This window comes from Schistocerca serialis, chromosome 4 (genome assembly GCF_023864345.2).
Source record: "Schistocerca serialis cubense isolate TAMUIC-IGC-003099 chromosome 4, iqSchSeri2.2, whole genome shotgun sequence".
In the NCBI taxonomy this organism is placed as follows: domain Eukaryota; kingdom Metazoa; phylum Arthropoda; class Insecta; order Orthoptera; family Acrididae; genus Schistocerca; species Schistocerca serialis.
In genome coordinates this window covers 156,995,804-157,020,183 of record NC_064641.1, presented here as the reverse complement: position 1 = coordinate 157,020,183, position 24,380 = coordinate 156,995,804, and the positions used below count along the sequence as shown (strand labels likewise).

Sequence of the window (24,380 nt, the reverse complement as noted above, 5' to 3'; positions counted from 1 at the left end):
CTAAGGTAAGTCTTTCCGCTCCCGGGATTGGAATGACTCCTTACCCTCTCCCTTAAAACCCACATCCTTTCGTCTTTCCCTCTCCTTCCTTCTTTCCTGATGAGGCAACAGTTTGCTGCGAAAGCTTGAATTTTGTGTGTATGTTTGTGTTTGTTTGTGTGTCTGTCGACCTGCCAGCACTTTCATTTGGTAAGTCACATCATCTTTGTTTTTAGATATATTTTTCCTACGTGGAATGTTTCCCTCTATTATAAACAATCCTAAAGAAATATTATTCTGGTGACTTACAAAGACAAGGGCCCTTCTTACCTTGGTAAAAAATGATCTTAGTTTGCAGAAGGGTGGCGTCTGCAGAATAACATCCCAATGTCACAGAGGCTACAATGGTCAGATCAAATGCATGATTCATGAAAGGTGTTTGGAACATGATGGCCACACTTGCCTTTCACAGCCCAGTAAGTCAACCATAGCCAAGCATTTTATTTCTGCAGGACATTTTAAGAATTATTCTGAAACAGAAATCTTGGCCATAAAAAATTCTGGGGTTTGGTTATTAAGGAATCTGTGGAAATACTTCTAACAGAAGATATTGTTATTCATGATGACAACTTTCAACTTGATAAGGCATTGGACCTGATGATTTCTTCAATATATTCAGAAAGACAGAATTTTATGCCTAATGACATCTATAGCAATAATTAATTTTATTATTTTGACCACTGAATTTTAGCCCCAAGGGCCCACAATCCAGCAGAGGATGTGAACATAATATTACCGATAACCATGCAGATGGCGTTATGCTACACTCGACACAGTATGAGTGATCATGCAGCGGTAACCTATGTGCATGTGCCTCCATGCAGTTTTAGGTTTAAAGTCAGTGACATGCACCGACAATCTCCAGTGTAAAGCTCATCAAAAGACAGCTGATTGGTTATCAGTCAGAATATCATGGCCAGGTGTTGACATCATCTGGCTGCAATCTCAAACCTCCTGGAATATTCCACAGTTTTAATCACTTACATTGGTGAGTCCATTTTAGCTTTGATTCAGCCTGTTTCTAATATCAGAATTATGTATTTGTTAATGACAGGTGTAAATGTATCCAATATGTTTGAAGTGGCAAGGAATGCTATCAATCACTAAAAATCTGCAGCTTCTGAAAATTTATGTAATTGTTATTTCTGGGCAAATACAAATATACTGTACAAAAGTGCAGTTTTTGTTTTGATAGGTGCAGGCACAAGAATGGAAAATGCCCTAATAAAGGCACAAACATTGATTTGGAATATATGAACAACTACTTTTATTGAAATCAATATTTATTAATCAGAGATAACAACTTCCACTTAGGGACAGAAGACAGTCCCACATTACATTCAATCAACTATGTTCTGAAAATAAAATTATCTATCAAAGCAAGCACTAGTCACATATTGCATGACAGTCATAGAATCAAATCATCCTTATTTACATACCGATCAGTTGAGCTGGTAACTTTATATTATAACAATTGAATTGGAGAAAAAGCCTTAATATTGATAAAACATCTCTCTCTCTCTCTCTCTCTCTCTCTCTGACACACACACACACACACACACACACACACACACACAGACACAGAGACAGAGTAGTTTGGCGAACAGCCTTACACACCCAGCTGTTTTATTGAATAATATTAACTTACATCATTTTAATACATAATTTAATAAATGAAAAACATCGTGAATTAAAAGTCTTGGTTAAAGTAGAATAAAACTTTTAACATTCATATCAAAAAATAAATGCACATTACTCCACATCAAATAATACAATAAATATTTGTGCAGGAAGATGAAAAATTGTTTCTGCATGCTTAACCTAATACACCACATTCAAGTTTAAACACAACTTGCATAAGAACAGCTTTAAAAAGATTTATACACAAATGTCAGTATGGACTAAATGTCTACTTGATATGTCTCTCAAATTGCATGGACACAGCAGATGCAACTTTCTCCAACCACAATAACTGCAGATTACCTGTCCTTACACTATCAGCCTTACTTGCAAAATTAATGCAATTCATCTTAACAGCTGTTATACAATACACTCTCAACAGACACTAAATCTGCCAAGATATAAATTTAAGGTTACTTGACAAAGAAGTGAGCAGTACAGAGTACATCTGATCCATTTAAAAGATGAAAAATTCTAAGAAGAAATTAGAGCAGACTGAAGGCTAAAATGAGTTCTTGACAAATGGAACAACTGGCAAGAGTAGATAACATCACCATAAAACTTATAAAAAAAATTGAAAGAAAAATGTGAAGTACACAATATCTGTGGTAAAAGTGAAATAATTAATGCACAGTACTCATGACAAGCAGTGAGGTGTCTCCTTTGTTCAACTACACAAAAAAATAAATTACAGCAATATACTCTCTTTTATGTCCAAACAACTGTTCATAAGCCCCTTAATTACACTCTTCTTGTCACTATTTCCTATGCCTCATACAGGACTGCACTAATCGGACTGCAGGAACAATAACTGTGAAGTACAGTATTTACAATGTAGTGAGATTGTGCGATCATCAATGGCATACATGTTTTTGCCAGTTCACTAATACACTTTACAAAATGTCAAAGTAAAATTATAAGCAATATTACCACATCATCATTGTTCTTGAAAAAGTACAAAACATTTTGTAACGTATAAAATGATGGCAAAGGCACAAAAATCCCACAAAGATAACATGTATACATGTATATATATATATATATATATTTTTATATAAAAATTTCCATGTAGCACAAAGATGGTTCTGAGGTAACACTAGCAGTATACCGGACTTTGGTATATCTGGCAGATACAGAAAGCAAACAACAATCAGTGGCAGGCTCAAAATTGTCAGGTAAGCTATATGTCTATGCATACAGTCCCAGGCGATGAATCTTGGCTGAGAGGAAATTGTGGAGAATGAACACAAAAGGCTTAGGACAGCACTCCAAATCCAGTTCCTGGAAAATCAGAAAGAGAGAATGAATAAAATATTGGAAAATCATGGACTGCATGTGTGCTTGCTCTCTCTCTCTCTCTCTCTCTCTCTCTCTCTCTCTCTCTCTCTCCCCCCCCCCCCCCCCCCCCCCCTCCCTCCCTTAATCCCCCCATTTACTGCTGTAGCTTGATTAGGGAATGGGATGGGAATTATTGTTGCCTGATAAGGAGGTGAGTGAAGAGATGGGTAACCTAGGAACCAAAGAGAATGGGAAGATGGTAAAAGTACAAGTAATTAATGACTATTTTTGAGCAATTACTTACCCCGATTAGGAAGTGTACAGTAGGAATTAAGTTGAATGATAATATTACTGACTGAAATAAATTCTTACCAGAAGAGTTCTAATAGAATCTAAATACTTACATAAAATCACTAACAAATACTTATTCTTTATTTTTTATTGTTAGGTAGGACAATAAAGCATCAAGGTTGTTAATGAATAGATTAAAATTACCTGCTGGGGCTCACTATGTGCTCAACTATTGTAAGGGATTTATTATGAAATTCTAGTTCTGTCACACATGCTTCCATATATTGATCCAAGCAAATTTTATGAATGTGGCAACTTCTCCTTTTAATTCCAGTGAAGCTACTGTAATGCCACCTCAGAAATCCTACTCATTTTTTCTGTGGCTTTCTTTCCATGTTCAAGTAACTGATATTCTAATACAATAGGACAACAGAAAGCACTGCTTTATAATATTGAACAATGTTCCTGTAGAAATATTCACATGGGAGAAGTAAACTTTTGTAATTATTTGATAATCCTGTAAGCAATCAATATTTACGTTTATGGCCAGTTTTGCAGTTTGCTCTGAATGCTACAAGTATGAAGTAATTAACAACAAATACTTACAGATGTGGTCTCAATTTACAAATGTAGTAATGACACAATCTCGTGATTGCCATAAAAAGGTGAATTCAGTCATGAACTTAAAACTGTATGTGATAGGACTGTTAATAAATTATTAGATGTCTAAAATAATGTAATAGTGGTCATTCGTACTGCAAAATTTCCAGAGGTAACTAGTGAGTCATCTGATACCCCAAGTGCAGATTTTGTAGAGGTGACTTATCACAAGTAAAATGAAGGATGCGAAATTTCTACGATTTGGAGTTTCGAAGTTGGAAGTTTGCATCATTTGGTTAACTGAAGAAAAAAAAATGAACAAATACTTCCAATTAAACAACTTTAAGTTAGTAACAATAACATTAGTAACAGTGGAACAGCAATTGGCATAATTATGAGTACAATAATTGGCAGCACACTGTGCTTCTATAAGAAATATAGTGATCAAACTCTTCCCCAAATTTAAATGAGCCTTACTACCTCTGCACAAATTTACATGCTCCCATTGCAAGTTCTCATTACAATGGAGAAGAGTGGTGTGGTTGTGTAACAGAACAAGAAGGAGAAGAAGAAGAATTTGATGTGAAAGAAATAGATTATTAAATAATGAACACATGATTTAGTAACAGTATTGTGCTCAAACCCAACCGAATGAGACAGTGAGACTCCTACAGAATTACTAAAATCAATGGAAGGTACAGGAATTAAGAAACTTGTTCCATCTACAATATGAGGAAAAGATAAGATTACTACTCACTGTAAAGATGACACATTGACTTACAGACAGGCACAATGAAAAGACACTTACACATTAGCTTTCAGCCACAGCTTCTTCAGAAAAGGAAACACATGCACATTCATTCACACAGCAAGCACACCTCATGCACTCATGATTGCCATCTTGGACCATAATTCAACTGTCACATATGATGACTGCAGCAATCTGGAGGAGGTGAGGAAGGGGAAGGGATAGCATGAGCACATGAAAGGAAAGAAGAGCATTGTCCAGCAAAGCATGCAGGGACCAGACAGCCAACAGGCACAGCGTTGAGAGGCTGTGGGGCATTGAGGCAGGAAGAAATGGTGGGCAAAAAAGGAGAGGAGTGGAAGAGGAAAGATGGGTGGGTGCATTGGCTGAGAGCAGCACACAATGAGGGAATGCAAAGATGGGAGTTTATCCTTACAACAAATTCTCTGCTCTGCCTCAACCTATGGTAACCTACTGTCCCCTCACCTTACACCCAGCAGTTTCCACCCCCTCTGTCCTGTCACCTACCCCCTATTCTTGACCCCTCACACTCTTCGGTTGCCGTCCTCTGGCAATACACCCGACAATCTTTCCCCTTCCCCTGCTCCTCTCCTCTCCTCTTTCTTCCCATTTCTCCCTCACCCCATCCCCCTTCCCTTCCTACCTCCTTGCCCCACAGTCTCCCGATGTTGTGCATATAGGCAGTCTTGTCCCCACGTGCTCTTCATAGAACAGAACCCTTCTCTCCACCCACCTGTACCCTGCTATCCCTTCCCCGGCCCCTCCAGATTGCTGCTTCCATTTTACATGACAGTTGCATTCCGGTCCAAGTTGCCAGAGATGGCAGTCATGTGTGCATGAGGCATGTTTGCTTGTGTGAATGAATGTGAATGTGTGTGTATTTTTCCTTTTCTAAAGAAGCCTTTGACTGAAAGCTAATGTGTAAGTCTTTTCATTGTGCCTGTCTACAGCTCAACATGACATCTTTATTGTGAGGAGTGAAATAATGCGCACACTCTTTAAAGCCATGTGCATTAGCAGTGTGTTGTGATCTGTGACAGTGTGCTGTGAAAGGGCAATACTGTGAACTTCTGATAGAGCCCACCATGGGTGAGTGCCTATTTAAACCAAGCCATTCTATGCTTGCACTCGGTTATCATGTTATTACTGCTTGCAGACATTTGCCTTATCTTACTGTGTTGAGTGTACGGTAAGGTGATCAGCATACATGCCACAGTCTAATGAAGTTTTACTAACATTTTGTATAGTGTGTCCAAGTTGCAACACAAGTGACAACGAGCCTGGCATTGTTCTCTGCACAGTTTTCAGTCTCTGCTTGGTCCTCTGTTGTATCTACAATGTCTGATGGTGCTGCTGATGAGTTTTTACACCAGCTGATTGATCAGCAAGGGGTTCTTATTGCAGTGTTGCAACATCTTAGTCAACAACAGGAGGCATTCATCACAGTGCAATAGAATCAGATCCAGGGATTGCAAATGCTTGACTCTGTTTTGGCCAGTTTGGATCGGTGTCAATCTACGTCACCTGCCACATTGCCCCTTGCACCTCCCATTTTGCTTGTCACTACTCCAATCATTTATCCCCTGTTGTTTCCAGTTTACAATGAGTGTGTCAAAAAATGGGAATCCTACAAAAACGGCTGCGGCAACATTTTCATGCACGTGGATTGACTGATATTACCCTATGTGATGGTGTTTTTTTTTTGTCTTGATACTCACCTCAGATGTATCAACTCCTTTGCCAACTGGCCCCACCTACAGGGTCTGTCTTCACTCTCTTTTGATAACATGTGTGACCTTCTTTCAAAATACTACTGTAAAAAGATGCAGGTCATTTCCACTCAAATTGAGTTCTATCAGTGTCACAAGAAACCGTAACATTCCTATAAGACTTGGGAAGCTAAGCTTCACAGTTTAAGTCATCATTGTCACTTAATCACTGGTCTAAATAAGGAGTTGTATGTCAAACAAATGGTTCATGATACAATCATTTGGTTGGACCCTGATCGTGAGGTTTGTGAGCAGGCCCTTCAATGTGGAAACTGCTCCCTCTCCATCATTCTGACTACTGCACAATCGTTTGAGGTTTTGAGGGCTGTGGGTACCCAAATTGAATCATTGTGTGAGGTTGCTGGAGTTCAACCATGCTTTTCCCCACCATCTGAGATGGTTCATAGGGGGATGATATGGTGACAGTGGTCTGTGTATGAGAAAAACATCGGGGCAGCCAGCCCATCTCACTGCAGCAGCCATGGTTGCAGCAGTACAGCAAGCCCGGTAATGAACAACAATGTAAGCACTCCATGCTTCCCTCTTTTCTGTCATGTTTTGTCACTTATGAGAGGCCGAACTGTCCTAAGCAGTGGGCCGTTGGATGCCAGTGCAACAAAATGGGCCACATTGCTCCTGTTTGTAATGCAAAATTCCAACAGCCTATTGCAGACACTGACATGGATGTCAATTATTTATCAGCAATCTCCATTGCATCCGATAAGCTTTTTATTGTTGTCAAGGTTTATCAAAAGGTTCTGCACACGCAAGTCAACAATGGTGCTGCCACGTCTTTACTCAACTTGGAGACGTGCATGGACTTGGGCTCCCTCTCTTCAGTGCCAATGTCATGTACAACAGTTACTTACAATAAACAAAGCTTTCAAATATTAGGTAGTTTCTCGGTCCCAGCTACATATAAATCCATGGCCGGTCTGCTGAATTTTCTGATGCTGAAAATGTATGCACCAAAAATCTGTTTGGCCTGGATGCCCTTAACATTTTTGGGGTTGGGATGTTTGGGGGGGGGGGAAGAGACCAAACAGCGAAGTCATCGGTCTCATCGGATTAGGGAAGGAAGTCAGCCGTGCCCTTTCAAAGGAACCATCCCAGCATTTCCCTGGAGCGATTTAGGGAAATCATGGAAAACCTAAATCAGGATGGGCGGACGCAGGACTGAACTGTCGTGCTCCCGAATGCAAGTCCAGTGTGTTAACCACTGCGCGACCTCGCTCGGTAAACTTTTTTTTACTATTTCCGATGAAGTTAATGTCATCTCTGATCAAGTGTCTCATATACAACTTGACTCTATGTTTTGAATTTTCCTCCCTGTTTTCTGCAGGTTGGGTTGTGCCAATAATTTCAAATTCAACATCACCATGAAACCGTTGGCCAGACCCGATTTCTTTTGGTCTCATCCACTGCCAATGGTGTTCTGTGACCAAGTCAAGGCAGAGCTTGACTGCCTCATGACCTCTGGGGTCATCCAACTAATCGCATCCAGCGAATGGGCTACTCCCTTTAATCACTGTCAAGAAGCAGTCGGGATGGTTACGCCTTTGCATAAATTTCAAAGTTTCTGTCAATGCTCAGTCTATCATCGACATGTATCCCATGCCGCATCCTGAAGAACTTTTTGCTTGGCTCATTGGTGGTCAGTATTTTTATCAATACTTGCGATTAAAATCTGGCATGGCCAGCACCCCGGCGATTTTTCAGTGGTTTCTTGAACAACTCACAAGTTCTTTGCCTGGCTGTGCCAACTATCTTAATGATATTGTGGTCTCCAGCTCCTTCACTGCTGAACATCTCAACAAACTTAAGTCCCCTCTTTTCGGTGTTACAGGCTCGTGTTAAAATTCAGTTTGGAAAAGTGCTGCTTCTTTCAGCCTTCTATTGTTTATCATGAGTTTGAGGACTCTAGTGCTGGTATCAAACTCCTTTGTCAGAATGTCTCTGCTGTTGTGGCTCTTCTGCATCCTATGCCGGTCAAGGAACTCCACAATTTTTTTAGGTAAGATTGCTTATTATTATCAGTTTTGTTGGAGGCGGCATCTGCTGCACAAGCGTTACATGCTTTGCTGCATAAGGGGATGTCTTTCCACAGGTTGCAGGCATGTGAAATGGCGTTTTACAAACTGATGTCTATGTTACAATATGCGTAACCTACCAACTGGGTCAACAACAGATGCCTCCCAGTGTGGGCTGGGGGTGACGTTAGCTCATAAATATTCTGATATTTATCCCCCCCCCCCCCCCCCCCCTCCAGTATCAGCACACCATCTCAGTCAGAACCCCAGAACCTCGTGGAGGAAGATGGCATGGATATCTCATGAATCTGAGCAGTTTGCCAAGGGAAAAGAAATGAAGTAATGTGCCCACACTTGAAAGCCATACATTAGCAGTGTGTTGTCATCTGTGAGAGCAAACCATGAAAGAGCAATACTGTGAACTTCCAAGAGAGCCTACCATGGGCGAGTGCCTATTTAAACCCTGCTGCGCTATGCTCACACTCAGTTATCATTTATGGTGATTGGAATACATGCCACAGTCTAATAAAGTTGTACTAACATTCTTGGTTGTGTAGTGCATCCAAGTTACAAGTAGCGATCTATCTTTTCCTCATATTGTTGATATTCCAACCTGGAGTTTCCACTGCTTACAGTTATTCCATCTGATAGTTACAACTTGTGAAGCACTATAAATACCATGAAATTTCAAATTCAGACAGCAATAAGTATCATGACACTTCTCAATAATTTTCATCAGAAGTATATGAATATATATATTTTTATTTTATTTTGTTTTATTTTATTTGCTATATGATGATAAAAGAAAATACTAGACAACTATTTATGACTAATATATACATTTCTACACAGATACACACACTTTCAAGTTCATAATGGGTTCCTAGCCCTTACTCCAGGCTTTAAATCAAGTCACAAGCACCTTTAGGCATATTGTGATGGTCTTCCCCTCTCCCTCTGAATGCTCTGAGAGAACATTCAAATGTTGTGTGATGTAAAATCTGCTGCTCTTCACCACAGTCACATTGAGAGGACTTCCATCATCTTTGGTGGAGTAAATAATTCATATCTGTCTCCATCAGTTCTCATTCAACACTATGTGCACCAGTGCCATTGTGGTGGTCACTTCCATGCAGTTTTAATTGGTGAGGCATCCAGGAAGTTTGCTTCTCTCATTGATTGCTCCATTCAGCAATACTAAACAGTCCTCCAAAGTAGTACGTTCAGTCAACGATTTAACAATTGCAAATTTCAGGGAAAGCCTACAGCAGTTAGACAGGGATGAGGTGTACCGTGAACCTGACGCCAATTTAAAATATAATTTATTTCATGACATTTTTGTAAATGCATTTGAAAACTGCTTCCCCAAGAAAATAGTTAAATATACTCGTAAGAAACCTTGTAACAAACCATGGCTTACTAAGGGTATAAAAATATCTTGTAACCGGAAAAGGGAAATGTATCTGACAGCAAGAAAGAGTAGTGACCCAGAAACTATCAAAAATTATAAAAACTACTGTGTTATATTAAGAAAAGTTATTAAAAAATCCAGGAGTATGTGTATCATGTCTGAAGTCAGCAACTCTGATAATAAAATTAAAACAATTTGGGATATTATTAAAAGAGAAACAGGCCAACCAAGAGCAGAGGAAGACAGTATTACCATCAAATTGAATGAAAACTTTACGAACAAAAAGTCAGAAGTTGAAAATATTTTTAATAATCATTTTCTAAATGTTGTGGATATAGTAGGATCCAGGTGTTCATTAGAAGATGCTAGGCTGTTAATGGAAGAGGCCATACCTATGCAATTTGATACAATTGAAATCTCACCCACTTCTCCCTCTGAAATTAGGAAAATAATAAACTTGCTTAAAAGCAAAAACTCACATGGAATTGATGGCATTTCCAGCAAAATACTAAAAGCTTGTTCTCAACAGATAAGTAAGATTCTCAGCCACCTGTGTAATAGCTCTCTGGAACAGGGCATTTTCCCTGATAGACTGAAATATGCTGTTGTTATACCTTTGCATAAAAAGGGGGATAGATCTGATGTCAACAATTACCGTCCAATCTCCCTTCTAACAGCTTTATCCAAAATTTTTGAGAAAGTAATGTATTCAAGAGTAGCTTCACATATCTGTAAAAATGAAGTACTAACAAAATGTCAGTTTGGTTTCCAGAAAGGTTTTTCAACAGAAAATGCCATATATGCTTTCACCAGTCAAATTTTGAATGATCTGAATAACCGAACACCACCCATTGGGATTTTTTGTGATCTCTCAAAGGCTTTTGATTGTGTAAATCATGAAATTCTGCTAGACAAGCTCAAGTATTGTGGCATGAGTGGGACAGTGCACAAATGGTTTAATTCGTACCTAACTGGAAGAGTGCAGAAAGTTGAAATAAGTAGTTCTCGTAACATGCAAAGATCAGCACATTCCTCAAACTGGGGAACTATCAAGAATGGGGTTCCACAAGGGTCAGTCTTGGGTCCTTTGTTGTTCTTATTGTATATTAATGACTTGCCATTCTATATTCATGAAGAGGCAAAGTTAGTTCTCTTCGCTGATGATACAAGTATGGTAATCACACCTGAGAAACAAGAATTAACTGATGAAATTGTCAATACTGTCTTTCAGAAAATTACTAAGTGGTTCCTTGTAAACGGACTCTCACTGAATTTTGATAAGACACAGTACATATAGTTCCGTACAGTGAATGGTATGACGCCATTAATAAATATAGACCTTAATCAGAAGCATATAGCTAAGATAGAATATTCCAAATTTTTAGGTATGTCCATTGATGAGAGATTAAATTGGAAGAAACACATTGATGATCTGCTGAAACGTTTGAGTTCAGCTACTTATGCAATAAGGGTCATTGCAAATTTTGGTGATAAACATCTTAGTAAATTAGCTTACTACGCCTATTTTCACTCATTGCTTTCATATGGCATCATATTTTGGGGTAATTCATCACTGAGGAATAAAGTATTTATTGCACAAAAGCGTGTAATCAGAATAATAGCTGGAGTCCACCCAAGATCATCCTGCAGACATTTATTTAAGGATCTAGGGATATTCACAGTAGCTTCTCAGTATATATACTCTCTTATGAAATTTATTATTAACAACCAAACCCAATTCAAAAGTAATAGCAGTGTGCATAACTACAATACTAGGAGAAAGGACGATCTTTACTATTCAAGATTAAATCTAACTTTGGCACAGAAAGGGGTGAATTATACTGGCACTAAAGTCTTTGGTCACTTACCAAATAGTATCAAAAGTCTGACAGATAACCAACAAGTATTTAAGAAGAAATTAAAAGAATTTCTGAATGACAACTCCTTCTACTCCATAGAGGAATTTTTAGATATAAATTAAGAAAAAAATAAAAAAAAAATTAAAAAATTAATAAAATAAAAAATAAAGAAAAACAAAAAAACAAAAAAATAAAGTTGTTATATTAACTTAAGTATGTTGTTAAATTAACCTAATTATGTCATGTATTGGAAAATTCGACTCGTTCCACATCATTACGAAATATTGTATTCATGATCCATGGAACTAGTATTAATCTAATCTAATCTAATCAGGCATCTTGCATGTTGAAATAACTGTTCTGCAGACTGACTGCTGTGTGCTACTACAGTTTTCTAAACATCATTCACTGGGGTTCTGATAATGAAAATTCTGATAATTCTATGTTGTTTTTCATTTCTGTCCAAATGTTCTCCAATGAAAAATCCAGGATGGAATGTAACAATATTATGAAAAGGAAAGTTGCTACTCACAGTTTGGCAAAGATGCTGAATCACAGACATGCACAACAAAAAGACTGTCACGTGTGTTGTGCATGTGTGTGTGTATTTTTGACGAAGGCCTTACTGGCAAAAGCTTTATTTGTGACAGTGTGACAGTCTTTTGGTTTGTGCCTATCTGTGTCTCAGCATCTCCGCTATATGGTAAGTAGCAAATTTCCTTTTCATAATATTGTTCTCCAATGATGTGATCTATTAAAAACTAGTAGCCAATGTATGTTTGTGGGACAAATACACCCTGTGATGTGGCACGCTGCTCGACTAAGCTGTATGTCAATTAGTTTAGCTCAGCACCGTATACCCATTTGGAACAACAGTATTCTGTGCCAAGTATGAAAGAGAGGACTGCTGAAATGACACCCTGGATGGTTCCTGTTAACTTCTGGAGCATAATATTCTTAGTCTTTATTAGCTGCCACATTCTAGAAATGGATTCTTTATGTCAGTGACCTGACTAGGGTCACACCTAGGTATTTTGGAGTGATGCTTGTTTATTCCATAGGTGGAAAGTTAATACAACAGTCTTTGAGGATTTGGTTAGAAGAAATTATGTTTGATGTATCCATCCAACAGCTTCAGGTCTTAAGTTAATATTGATTCAATTTTCCTAAAGCCTTGATCATGAGCGATCAAAGCAATATCATCAGCATAATAAATTTCCTGGACTAGTTCCTGAAAGGTTATATATATACAAATTAAAAAAGAGTGAGGCCAAAACCGAACAGTGGGACACCATGATTTATTCTGTGAACTCTCTGAGAACAGCTGGAAGTACCTATCATTATGCTTGTTGCCAGTTAGAGTGGTTAGTTACCTACACAAAATGACTCTGATGAATTTGAGCAAGAATCTGTCACTCCATACAGTCTTGTAGGCTGCAGTTAGGTCTACTCCACTGAATCTATTGCTGTTGAATGTGGGTTTTATTGATCGTATGTTGGCACCTGTTTCTTTGGGAATTTCAGACCAGTTGACTTTTTCCAAGTTCCATCATGGCTTTCAATAGGAGAGGACAATTGGTATGAAAAATTCAGTGTAGAAAATTAGTAGAAAATACTGACTATGGGGGAATCTTGAGGAGTCTGTGGCACACCTCACTGGGCACATTTGGAGACTCTGTGTGACAAAGCATAGATCAGGTGTGTAGCCCTTGTTTCATCATCCAATAAAGAATGTTACCTTTTCTTTCACATTGTATATAACTTTGAGGTTTTCTGTTTCCATGCAGTCAACAAGTTTTTGTCCACTTTCATCACTTTCTTGATATCCCCAGAGTATATGGTGGCTGTTGAAGTCTCCAACAATGATACTTGGCTGTTATGGTGAGGGCAGAGATGGAGAAGGCCAATTCCATCTGGATCATTTCTACAGGCTGAGTATTATCAAGTTTCCCACTAAATGGAGCCATAAAAACATCATTCTTTGAAGTTGATGGCAAGATTTTATACTAATGTTGTTTCTTACACAGGTTGCTAGTCCACATTTTGAGTGATTGTTTACAGTCACTAGCTTAAAGCCCAAGAGTCTTCCTCTGGTGTATTCATTGCAGTCAACAAACATATTTTTTCTATTGAGGTACAAGTTGAGTCTAATTGTGAAGTTATCCATACATGAGTAACCAGCCTAGGAGAACTCCAGTTAAATGTTTTCAGAATCATTCAAAGAAGGTCTACACCCAGAAGCACAGAAATTTCTTGATTATGCAATAATATTTGGAGGCAACTTTAACCTATCAATGATAGAATGGGATATCTATGGATTCTCTGTAGGCGGTGTAGACAGACAGTCCTGTTAAGCAGCTCTGAACACGTTTCCTGAAAACCATCTGAGGTGGCTATTTTGACAGCCAACACCAAATGGGAGCATTACAAACAGACATTACCTTATCCATAGTGTCAGTATAGAGAAAGGGATTAGTGATCACGATATCATTGGGATAATGAATGTTACAGTCAATAAATCCATCAAGAAGACTAGGAGAGTATTTGCTCTCAAAAGAACCAAGAAGCAGGTGTTAGCATCTTACTCAGACAATGAACGGATATCATTTAGTTCCAAACTGACAGATTTAGAGGAATTATGGGCAAAGTTCAAAGTAATTATAAATTTTACTCTTGAGAAGTGTTTTGTGAGTAAGCAAATTAAAGAGAGAAAAGCCCCACCATGGTTTACTTACAGAATTAGAAAACTGTGAGGAAGCAGAGATACTTGAACTCTTGGGCCAAAAAATAATGTGGAAATCTCAACAGGCAAAAGTCAATAGAAATTCATGCACCCATAAAAAGATCATTGCACGAAGCATACAACAACTTTCAGCATCACACTTTAGTGAAAGATCTTGCCTGGAACTCAAGAAAATTCTGGTCCTACTTAAAATGACTAAGTGGATCAAAAGCTTCTGTCCAGTCACTCGACGTGTTTGGTGTGCCAATAGAAGGCACCAAAGCAAAAGTTGAAGTTTTAAATTTCACATTTAAGAAAGCATTCATGCAAAACACACACACACACACACACACACACACACACACACACACACACACACACACACACACAAAAGGAAGCGCACAAAACATGACCATGAACTCCAGCATCTCGGGCTGGTATGCATGCCATTTACTGACAAAGGCTGTGGTCACAGGCTATGTATGAGTGTCTTTTAATCATGCCTGTCTGCATCTTGACGTGTCTTCTTTATGGTAAGTAGCAATCTATCTTTTCCTACATTGTTGATATTCCTACCTGGAGTTTCAATTGTCTGGCTCATGTTGGAAGATCATACAGACATACCATCATTTAATCACTGCACCGGTTCCCATACAGAAGACATAGAAGTCGGTATCCCTGACAGGTCTGGATGGAATTCCAGTTTGTTTTCACAATGCTGACCCATTAATTAGCTTGCATTCATTTGTTGTGAATCTTTTGTGGAGCACAAAGTCCCAAGTGGCTGTCAAAAACTGAAGTAACTCTGTATTTACACAAAGGGTAGAAAGAAAGGACCCACAAAATGACACACCCATAACCTTAACATTAGAATGCTGCAGATTGTTCATCATATTCTCAGTGAAAAAATAATAAATTGGTTTGAGACAAAAAACCTTCTGTCCACAAATCATCAGGTATTTAAAAAGCATCACTCATGCAGACTCATCCTGTCCTTTTCTCATATGATATCCTGCTAATAGTGGATGAGGGACAACAGGCAGATTACATATTCCTATATTTCTGGAAAGCATTTGACATGGTGCCACACTGCAGCCTGTTAATAAAGGTGTGAGCATGCAGAATAGTTTCCCGGATACATGAGTGGTTCAAAGACCTCTTAAGTAATGTACCTCAAAATGTCGCTGTTGATATAAGTGTTCAGAAGAGGCAAGGGTATCAACAGGAGTGCCCCAGGCAAGTGTGATAAAACTGTTCTTCTTCTCTATATACATAAATGATCTGACAGCTAGGGGAAGCAGCAATATGCAGCTGTTTGCTGATGACACTGTAGTATATGGGAAAATATCATCAATGAGTGACTGTAGGACACAGGATGACTTAACATGAAGAAATATTCGGCATTGTTTGAATTCAGCATTAGTGGTATGTTACTTTACACAGTAACTTTCATTACATATCCACGCAGAATACTACACAGCAATATGTAATGAAACAAGCAGGTGAGGATGGTAGTAGGGAAGGCAAATAGTCCACTTCAATTTATTTGGAGAATTTTAAGAAAGTGTAACTCATCTACTAAGGAGATCACATATGGAACACTGGGCACATTCTTGAGTACTGCTGAAGTGTTGGAGATCCCCACCAGGTCAAAGTAAAGGAGGACATCAAAGCAATTCAAGAGCATTCTGTTAGATTTGTTACTGGTAGGCTTGATCAACACCTCAGTGTTAACTCAAACAGGAACCCATGGATGGGAGACAACATTCATATTGAGGAATACTCTTGAGAAAATTCAGAGATCACAAATTTTCAGCTGACTGCAGTAAATTTCTACTCCGACCAATGTACATCTTGCTTAAGGACCACAAAGACAAGATAAAAGAAATTAGGGCTGATATGGAGGCATATAGGCAGTTTTTCTTCCAACACTCCATTTTTGATTTGACTAGCAAAGAAAATTACTGGTAGTGGTGCATGGTACCCTCTGCAATTCACCATAGAGTGGCTTGTGAGGAATGTATGCAGATGAATGTCTAGGTCATTATAGGCAGAGCAATTACTCAGACTGGGAAATGGTGAAAGAGGAAATTGGCCGTGTTCTTTAGAAAAGGAACCAAGAAGAGACTTATCATCAAATACTGACATATGTGAAGGAAGCTTTGAGGAGACAACTATTAGGAAATGTAAAACATATTATTGAGGATGTTAGTAATACTAACTGTGCGGAGAAAAACGTTAGTTCCAAATAGAAAGGGCAGGAAACTGTCATGAACAGTTAAAAAAATTATATTTACAAGTAATTAAAAACAGTGAATATCTGAAAATTTACATTCTTCTTTCACTTTATGTTATTTATGTGTTGTTGTTGTTGTTGTTGTTGTTGTTGTTGATGATGATGATGATGATGATGATGATGATGATGTTTGGGTTGTGGGGCACTCAACTGCGTGGTTATCAGTGCCCATACAAATTCCCAACCTTTGCTCAGTCAAATCTCGCCAATTGCATGAATAAGATGAAATGATGAGGACAACACAAACACCCAGTCATCTCAAGGCAGGTAAAAATCCCTGACCCCGCTGGGAATCTAACCTGGGACCCCGTGCTCGGGCAGTGAGACTGCAACCAAGAGACTGCGAGCTGCGGACTATTTATGTGTTGATTCTGGCATTTGTGCATACACTGGATATGTGAAGTTTCAATGTTCCTCATTCATAAATGCCTGTCTTGACTGCACATTACTATAAAATTCATGACGACTGGTTTTGGCTTACTGCCATCGTCATTTCATTAAGAGTATTCTGGTATGAGTTTCAATGTCAAATGGTTTGTACACATCACCAATAATGATCAATTAATGACCTGATGCTAGCAGTAAGCCAAAGCCAGTCACTGTGAACAACACAGTAACGAGTGGCCAAGCAAGATCATGAACTCATTTAAAGATTTTAAGTCTTCAGTTGTTCTATATTCTAAACTCATATGAGGAGGATTACTTGAGTTGAATGGTGATCTTGGAACATCCAATCCTCCATGTCTTTAGTAGGTGCTGCCATGAGTGAAAGAGGGATGCACTCTGCTGTCACACAACACACCATAATATAGTTCCTTGTGAAAAAAATGTTAATGCTGATGAAATGTGACATTATTTACTCCTGCAATATGGGGAAAGAACCCAACCCTTCCATGATCCTGCATGAGGCACTTGTCTAAAGAGTTCAAGAAAGGAGAAGAATTTGCTGAAAACATGGGCTGCTTGCACTGTCCCCACATCAACAACACAGCACAGAACCTTTTCAATGATGATTGGAAATTAACCATGCATGAAATTTCAAAGAAATGTCTAATTTCTTATAGAAGTGTTTAGTCAATCATTCAGAATGAGTTGAGAGCCCAGTGTCAAATAACACGGTTCTGAAGTTTCTGAATGAAGAACTGAATTATGTGCTAGTTGCAATTACCTACACGATTTTCACGACCCACACAGTAGGAAAAAATCATCGTACACTATGAAACGGGTGTTGTGGCCACAGTGTTCCGACACTGCAAAGGTCAATTTCCTACATGAACTTAGGCAGTATTTGAGGTCCAATCATTGTGATTTTCTACCCAAAATGTGACCTGCTTACAGTTCATAAAGGTGGAGCACCCAGGTCATAAGAGTGTTGCTTCTCCATGACAACAGTGGACCTCACACCTTAACAATAATCCATGCAATAACCTTAGAAACCCTACAAAATTGTTAAGGCTTTCGTGGCCAGTTGTTGACAAACAGCCTATTTGCTTCTGTCTCGGGTTCTTCGGCCGACGTCCATCTGATGATTTTACTGACGATTCCCCTGCACGAGTGGCTGGCATAGTCAAAGCTTCACCCTCCATGGCTGGTGGTGAACTGGAGCCGAGCTCGTGGCCGCAGACTATATGTACCTGGTGCGCCAATGTCCGAGGGCTTCTCTGCGGTCATTTATGGTGCGGTTCGCCTCTTGCTACCTGCGACGGTCATTCGCTGCAGTACGGGAAGCCAGGATCCATTTATCTTAAGGCTTTCCTCTTTCTTGTTGCAGCTGTTCCCGTGTTTGTGTACTTATACAACTTCTCTAAACAAGCGGGTTTGATAGTGCTCCTCTACAGCCAGAACTTCCGTGTCGGAGAATTTTATTACATGGTCGGCCTCACTCAGTGCATGCTCTGCCACGGCCGATTTCTCCACCTGTCCCAACCTGCAATGTCACTTATGCTCTTTGTTCCTGGTGTTGGCTGATCATCCAGTCATTCCGACAAACTTTTTCGCATGTGCATGGTAAGCGGTATATTCCCAACATTGCAAGTGGGTCCCTTTTATCCTTCGCCAATCTAAGACATTCTTTGATCTTCCTTGTCGGTTTGACAATTGTCTTTATGCCATGTTTGTGCAATATACGGCTGATACATATAGTCTGCAGCCGCGAGCTCGGCTCCAGTTCACCACCGCCAATGGAGGGTGAAGCTTTGACAATGCCAGCCACTCGTGCTGGCGAAACGTCAGTAAAATCATCAGACGAGCATCGGCCGAAGAACCCGAGACAGAAGCAAATAGGCAGTTTGTCAACAACTGGCCACGAAAGCCTTAACAATTTTGTATTACACCTCTACGGGGAGGAATTTGCAGATTGTACCGACGCCTTGACCAACGATGGAAGAAGAAAGTGCGTTTGATGTCCTCTCTCGCCTTCCTTTTGCGGTGCAGAGATGAAGATGCTACACTGAAGTTCTTGAAATGTAAGCGCCTATTCACCTCCACCCAAGCACATCATATTTACAACAGAATGGAACGGGCTTTTCTTCGTGAGTGAATTTATACAACACAGAGAGACTTGGCAAGAATGGATCAGGAAGTTTTGGACATTTTCTATCAACTAAGTAGCAGAATGCATCGAGTCGACTGGGACAAGATCGACAGCACCACTCACAGGAGCAAGCAGAACGAACTCGAACGCTGCAATGAGCAACAGAAGAAAAAGTCTGAAAGATGCCGGAAGCAGACTGAAAAGGCAATTCCCAACATGTCACACACAGCGGTCAACCTCACTGAATGGCAATTGACTGAAGAGGAAGTGTCTGTTCTTCAAAAAGGAGGGAATTTAACTATCATCCCGAGAACTATACCTATGGAGGACATCACTGCTAACACCGAAGCGGCCATTCGGACCCTTCCTTGTGAAAGAGCAGAAGAAATACGCACTGAAACAGCCAGGTTACTGCACTGAGCTAAACCACCAGCTTGCAATCTGAAGAAAGAAGAGGTACAAGCTTTAAGAATCTTAACATTGACAAAAGTATATTGGTACTGCCTGCCGATAAGGGGAATGCAACCGTCATAACGAAGAACGAAGATTATGAGCAAAAGATCTGAGACCTATTAGATCCGGCGACATACCAAAAACTAAGCACAGATCTGACGCAGCGTATCATGCGGAATACGAATCAGTTAATCAAGGCGTCCTCTCTGCCGGTGGACATACAGAGAAACCTGCACAACACGGAAGCCCTACCACCTCAGCTGTATGGATTACCTGAGATCCATAAGAACAATGTTCCATTAAGACCAACTGTTAGCACTCCTGGCTCACCAACATACAAACTGGCAAAACACTTGGCCTCTCTGCACCAGCCGCACGTGGGGAAGACTGACACACACATAAAGGTCTCACGACATTTCATTGACAAACTGAAGAAACTAAAACTTGCACATCCTGGTCAGATTTGATATCGTTCCTTTGTTTACGAAAGTGCCTCTCAGCAACGCTCTGTAGCACATTGGTTCCATTTTCCCACAAGACATCAAAAAGCTCTTCCATGCATGTCTCACCACGAGTTATTCCATGTGGAATGGCAATTTCTACGAACAGCTGGAAGGCGTTGCCATGGGTAGTCCTCCTAGTCCAGTGGTGGCCAACTTCTTCATGGAACATTTCGAAGCACAGGCACTGGACTCAGTGACTTGTAAACATAAGGTGTGGTACAGGTACGTCAATGATACTTTCGTTGTGTGGAGCAATGGTGAAGAACAGCTCGGTGACTTCCTAAGATACTTGAACAGCCTCCACACCAACATAAAATGTACCATGGAAGCAGAAAAGGACAAAAAACTACCATTTCTAGATGTGCTGGTCACAAGGGACAGTGAAAACCTGTGACATAGCGTGTACCAAAAACCGACATACACAGACCGATACCTGCACAAATGATCAAACCACCACCCGAGCCAGAAAAGAGGCATGATTCATATGCTCGTAACGCAAGCAGATCGAATATGTGAGCCACAGCACCTAAAAAGCGAAATGCAACATCTGGAAAGTGTTCTGAGGAGCAGTGGGTACTCCACAAATTATATTAGATGTGTAACAGAGCCAAACACTAGGTAAAGTAAGAAATCAGGAAAAGAAATGTCGGTTACGTCCTTTCTGCCATACATTCCCAGAGTGACGGACAGAATCGGCCGTATATTGCACTAACACAGCGTACAGACAATTTTCAAACTGACAAGGAAGATCAAAGGATGTCTTAGATCAGCGAAGGATAAAAGGGACCCACTTGCAATGTCGGGAATATACCGCTTAATATACTGCTTACCATGCACATGTGGAAAAGTTTACGTTGGAATGACTGGACGATCAATCAACACCAGGATCAAAGAGCATAAGCGACACTGCAGGTTGGGGCAGGTGGAGAAACGGCCGTGGCTGAGCATACACTGAGTGAGACCGAACATGTAATAAAATTTGCCGACACGGAAGTTCTGGCTGTAGAGAAGCACTATCACACGCGCTTGTTCAGAGAAGCTGTAGAAATACACAAACACGGGAAAAGCTTCAACAAGAAAGAGGAAAGCCTTAAGGTAAACGGATCCTGGCTTCCTGTACTGCAGCGAACAACCATCGCAGGTAGCAAGAGGAGAACCGCACCGGAAATGACTGTGGAGAAGCCCTCGGATGTTGGCGCGCCAGGTACATATAGTTTGCAGCCATGAGCTCGGCTCCAGTTCACCACCGGCAATCGAGAGTGAAGCTTTCACAATGCCAGCTACTCGTGCTGGCGAAACGTCAGTAAAATTGTCAGACGAACGTTGGCCGAAGAACCCGAGACTTAGAAACATTGCGTGATACATATTGGACTGTCCTTAAACATCCAGCCTTCAGACCATACTTTCCAATGTGTGACTTACGAATTGTTTGGGCCACTCTGGGATGTTGTTGGTGAAGAGTCTGTGTCCAACAGGTTTGTCATGTCTTGATAATGTTTATGAAAATGGCATTTCAAATGGTTGTTCATGGCAAAAATGTATCTATATGATGGGTGTGTATGTAGAAAAATAACAAAGCAGAAAATTTGAATCAATTTTTAATAATAAAAAATTTTATTACTAAAGGTTCATTTGTATCCAGTCCATCCTCATAGTACAAAGCATATCATATGAATTCAGAACAGCCTAATCTGCCAAGAGAGACTTTTGTTCACTCAGTTCATGGTCAAATTCACGCTGAATTCTGTCTGTTACATGTTTCTTGTTCTTATCAGTTTGTCTTGAAGCAGTGGCTAGAAACACCGATGGTTTAAGACACTATCTGAAATCTGAATATCAATGCACATCCATTGTCAATCACTTTCAGGAACAAGGAACCCCTTGAGTGTGAGATCTCAGAAGGCCAATGATGTTTACGGTATTTTACACCCCAAATATTGCAAATATTGTCCACCATGCAACAACAATATAGGCTGCTAATGGCAACAGGGGGCAGGACAGGAGGTTCCAAATGCTCAGCACAGCATGAGGTTATGGAGCATAGTTGAACTGCTTAGACAACAAGTAACTCACAAAAGTGCTACAGTGCAAGAGCAATGGGAACAATAAACACAGCAAACATTGCATTATATCTACAACAACAGTTGCCAAAGCTGACATTTCAACAGAAAGAAATCCAAGGAATATTGCAGAGTTAAAAAAGGAGAGGCAGATGAAATATTAGTGCTTCTGCAAGAGGAGTCAGTGGAATGTGTAGTGTTGCATAAGCTTGACTGTGCAGACACCGTACATGAGGAGTATAGTGATGATGATACATACTTAACATGTGAAAGTGATACTGAAACAGGTGTTGAGTCATGTAGTACATCATCCTTGTCAGACAGGGAGCCACAAATCCCATCTCCAGTGGAATGTAGTAAAGGACAGTCTTTATCCAAGAAGTGGGTACTAAACATAATTACATACATGGAAGATCATTTGCAACATATTCAAAATATGTTCATAGTAGTTTTTTTTACTAAGTCCACAGAAATATGACCAACTAGTGCATAAGAAAAACTACAGATATTCAAGGAAGGAGAAGGTGCACTTGTTATAAAAATTGGTGTTAGTGCACCTCAAGGATGCTCGATATAATTTACAGGATATGGATGATAGTGACCTACTACATTATGCACATCAAACTGCACACGCCATAGATTACAGTGATTTCAGGGGAAGCAGTGGATTGTTGCATAGCTTCAAACAGTGCTACAGAATTGGAAGATGCAACATAACAAAATTTCAACAAAGTGTCAACTTGACGATGCATAGCAAAATATAGAATCGGCCTGAAAATTTGTAGATGAGATAAACAAAATTATCCCATCATTCAATGAAGAATTTGTTTTCAACTCCAACCAATCAGCATTTGAAGAGGAATTGCATATGAAAGGAACCTTGGAGATTAGAGGTACCAAGACAGTGTATCAAGATCAGCTAACGTCAATCCTTTAACGCATTCATATAGAATTATGCCAACTGTTAATGTGGATGGTAAATTGGCTGGAAAGTTATTTATTACGTTGCGAGAAGTTAGAGGTGCTCTATCCCCTGTGATTCATTCTTGTGTGTGTGATCTTGCAAGGGTAGTAGAGAATATTTATGTCATAGCAAGCAAGAGTAGGAAAATGGGCATAAGAGAATTACAACTATGATATCAGCACTGCTTCTGGCCAATAAATGGTCAAAGAACTTGCATTTGGTTGATTCCTGGTCTACATATAAAAATCATACTCCTTTAGAGCAAACTATTCCTCCTAAAAATTGTGTGACATTGCAATTCATACCACCTGGAAGCACTGGACAAATTCACCCTCTGGAAGTTTTTTCTTCCCCCCATGCCTCTAAAATATATTATCGTGTGACCTGCAGCTATGCCTTAAGGGATAGTCAGTTTCACAATGAGCCTCACCACAAACTGTTTCAAATTGTGTTACATGCCATCACATTCCATCAGTTCTTAGGGACTGATGACCTTGCTGTTTGTTCTCCTCTTCCAAATCAACGAACGTCCATCAGTTCTCATCACCTCGTTACACTAATATGATTTTACATGTATTCTTTAAGACTGCATACCTAGCTGAACATCCTGCATGTACTGTTACTCCAAAGGAGTTTGCCTTTGATCTTGATGTAGTAAACCATTGTGATCATTGTGGTGCACCATTTTTTATTCAGTATTCAGGGTGCAAGTTAATAGTTTGTTTGGAACATTTCTTGAATGTTGAAAATGTCCATTTTGTGAAGTGTGATACATACATCCCACAGAAGGTTGATCCCTGCACTTCCTGGACACTCATTTTCTGTCAGCTTTCTGATGCACATGGTGACTCATTAGCAGCTAATATTTTTCCTGGCATAGTTGTTAACATAACATTTTCAAATGAGCCTTTCTACAGATTGAACTTCCAAACCTCACGCTCAAGGGGGTTCTTTGTAAGTTTAACGCAAGAGAGCATAAGATATTGTTGCAGTCAAAGACATAATATATTACCTATATGCAAATGTAAGATAAAAATATTCTGAAACAATATACTGTTGTTGTTGTTGTTGTTGTTGTTGTTGTTGTGGTCTTCAGTCCTGAGACTGGTTTGATACAGCTCTC

General features: G+C 39.7%; 1 protein-coding gene across 1 annotated transcript in view; it reads right to left on the bottom strand.

Annotated features, from left to right (window-relative positions):
- Window positions 1–1,304: 1,304 nt before the first annotated feature.
- Window positions 1,305–24,380, bottom strand: part of LOC126474330 (beta-2-syntrophin) — a 320,895-nt gene continuing 297,819 nt past the window's right edge. The window contains exon 7 of the mRNA XM_050101797.1: window positions 1,305–3,000. Coding sequence (XP_049957754.1) covers window positions 2,908–3,000 — 93 coding nt within the window. The 3' untranslated portion in view covers window positions 1,305–2,907. The remainder of the gene's footprint in view (window positions 3,001–24,380) is intronic.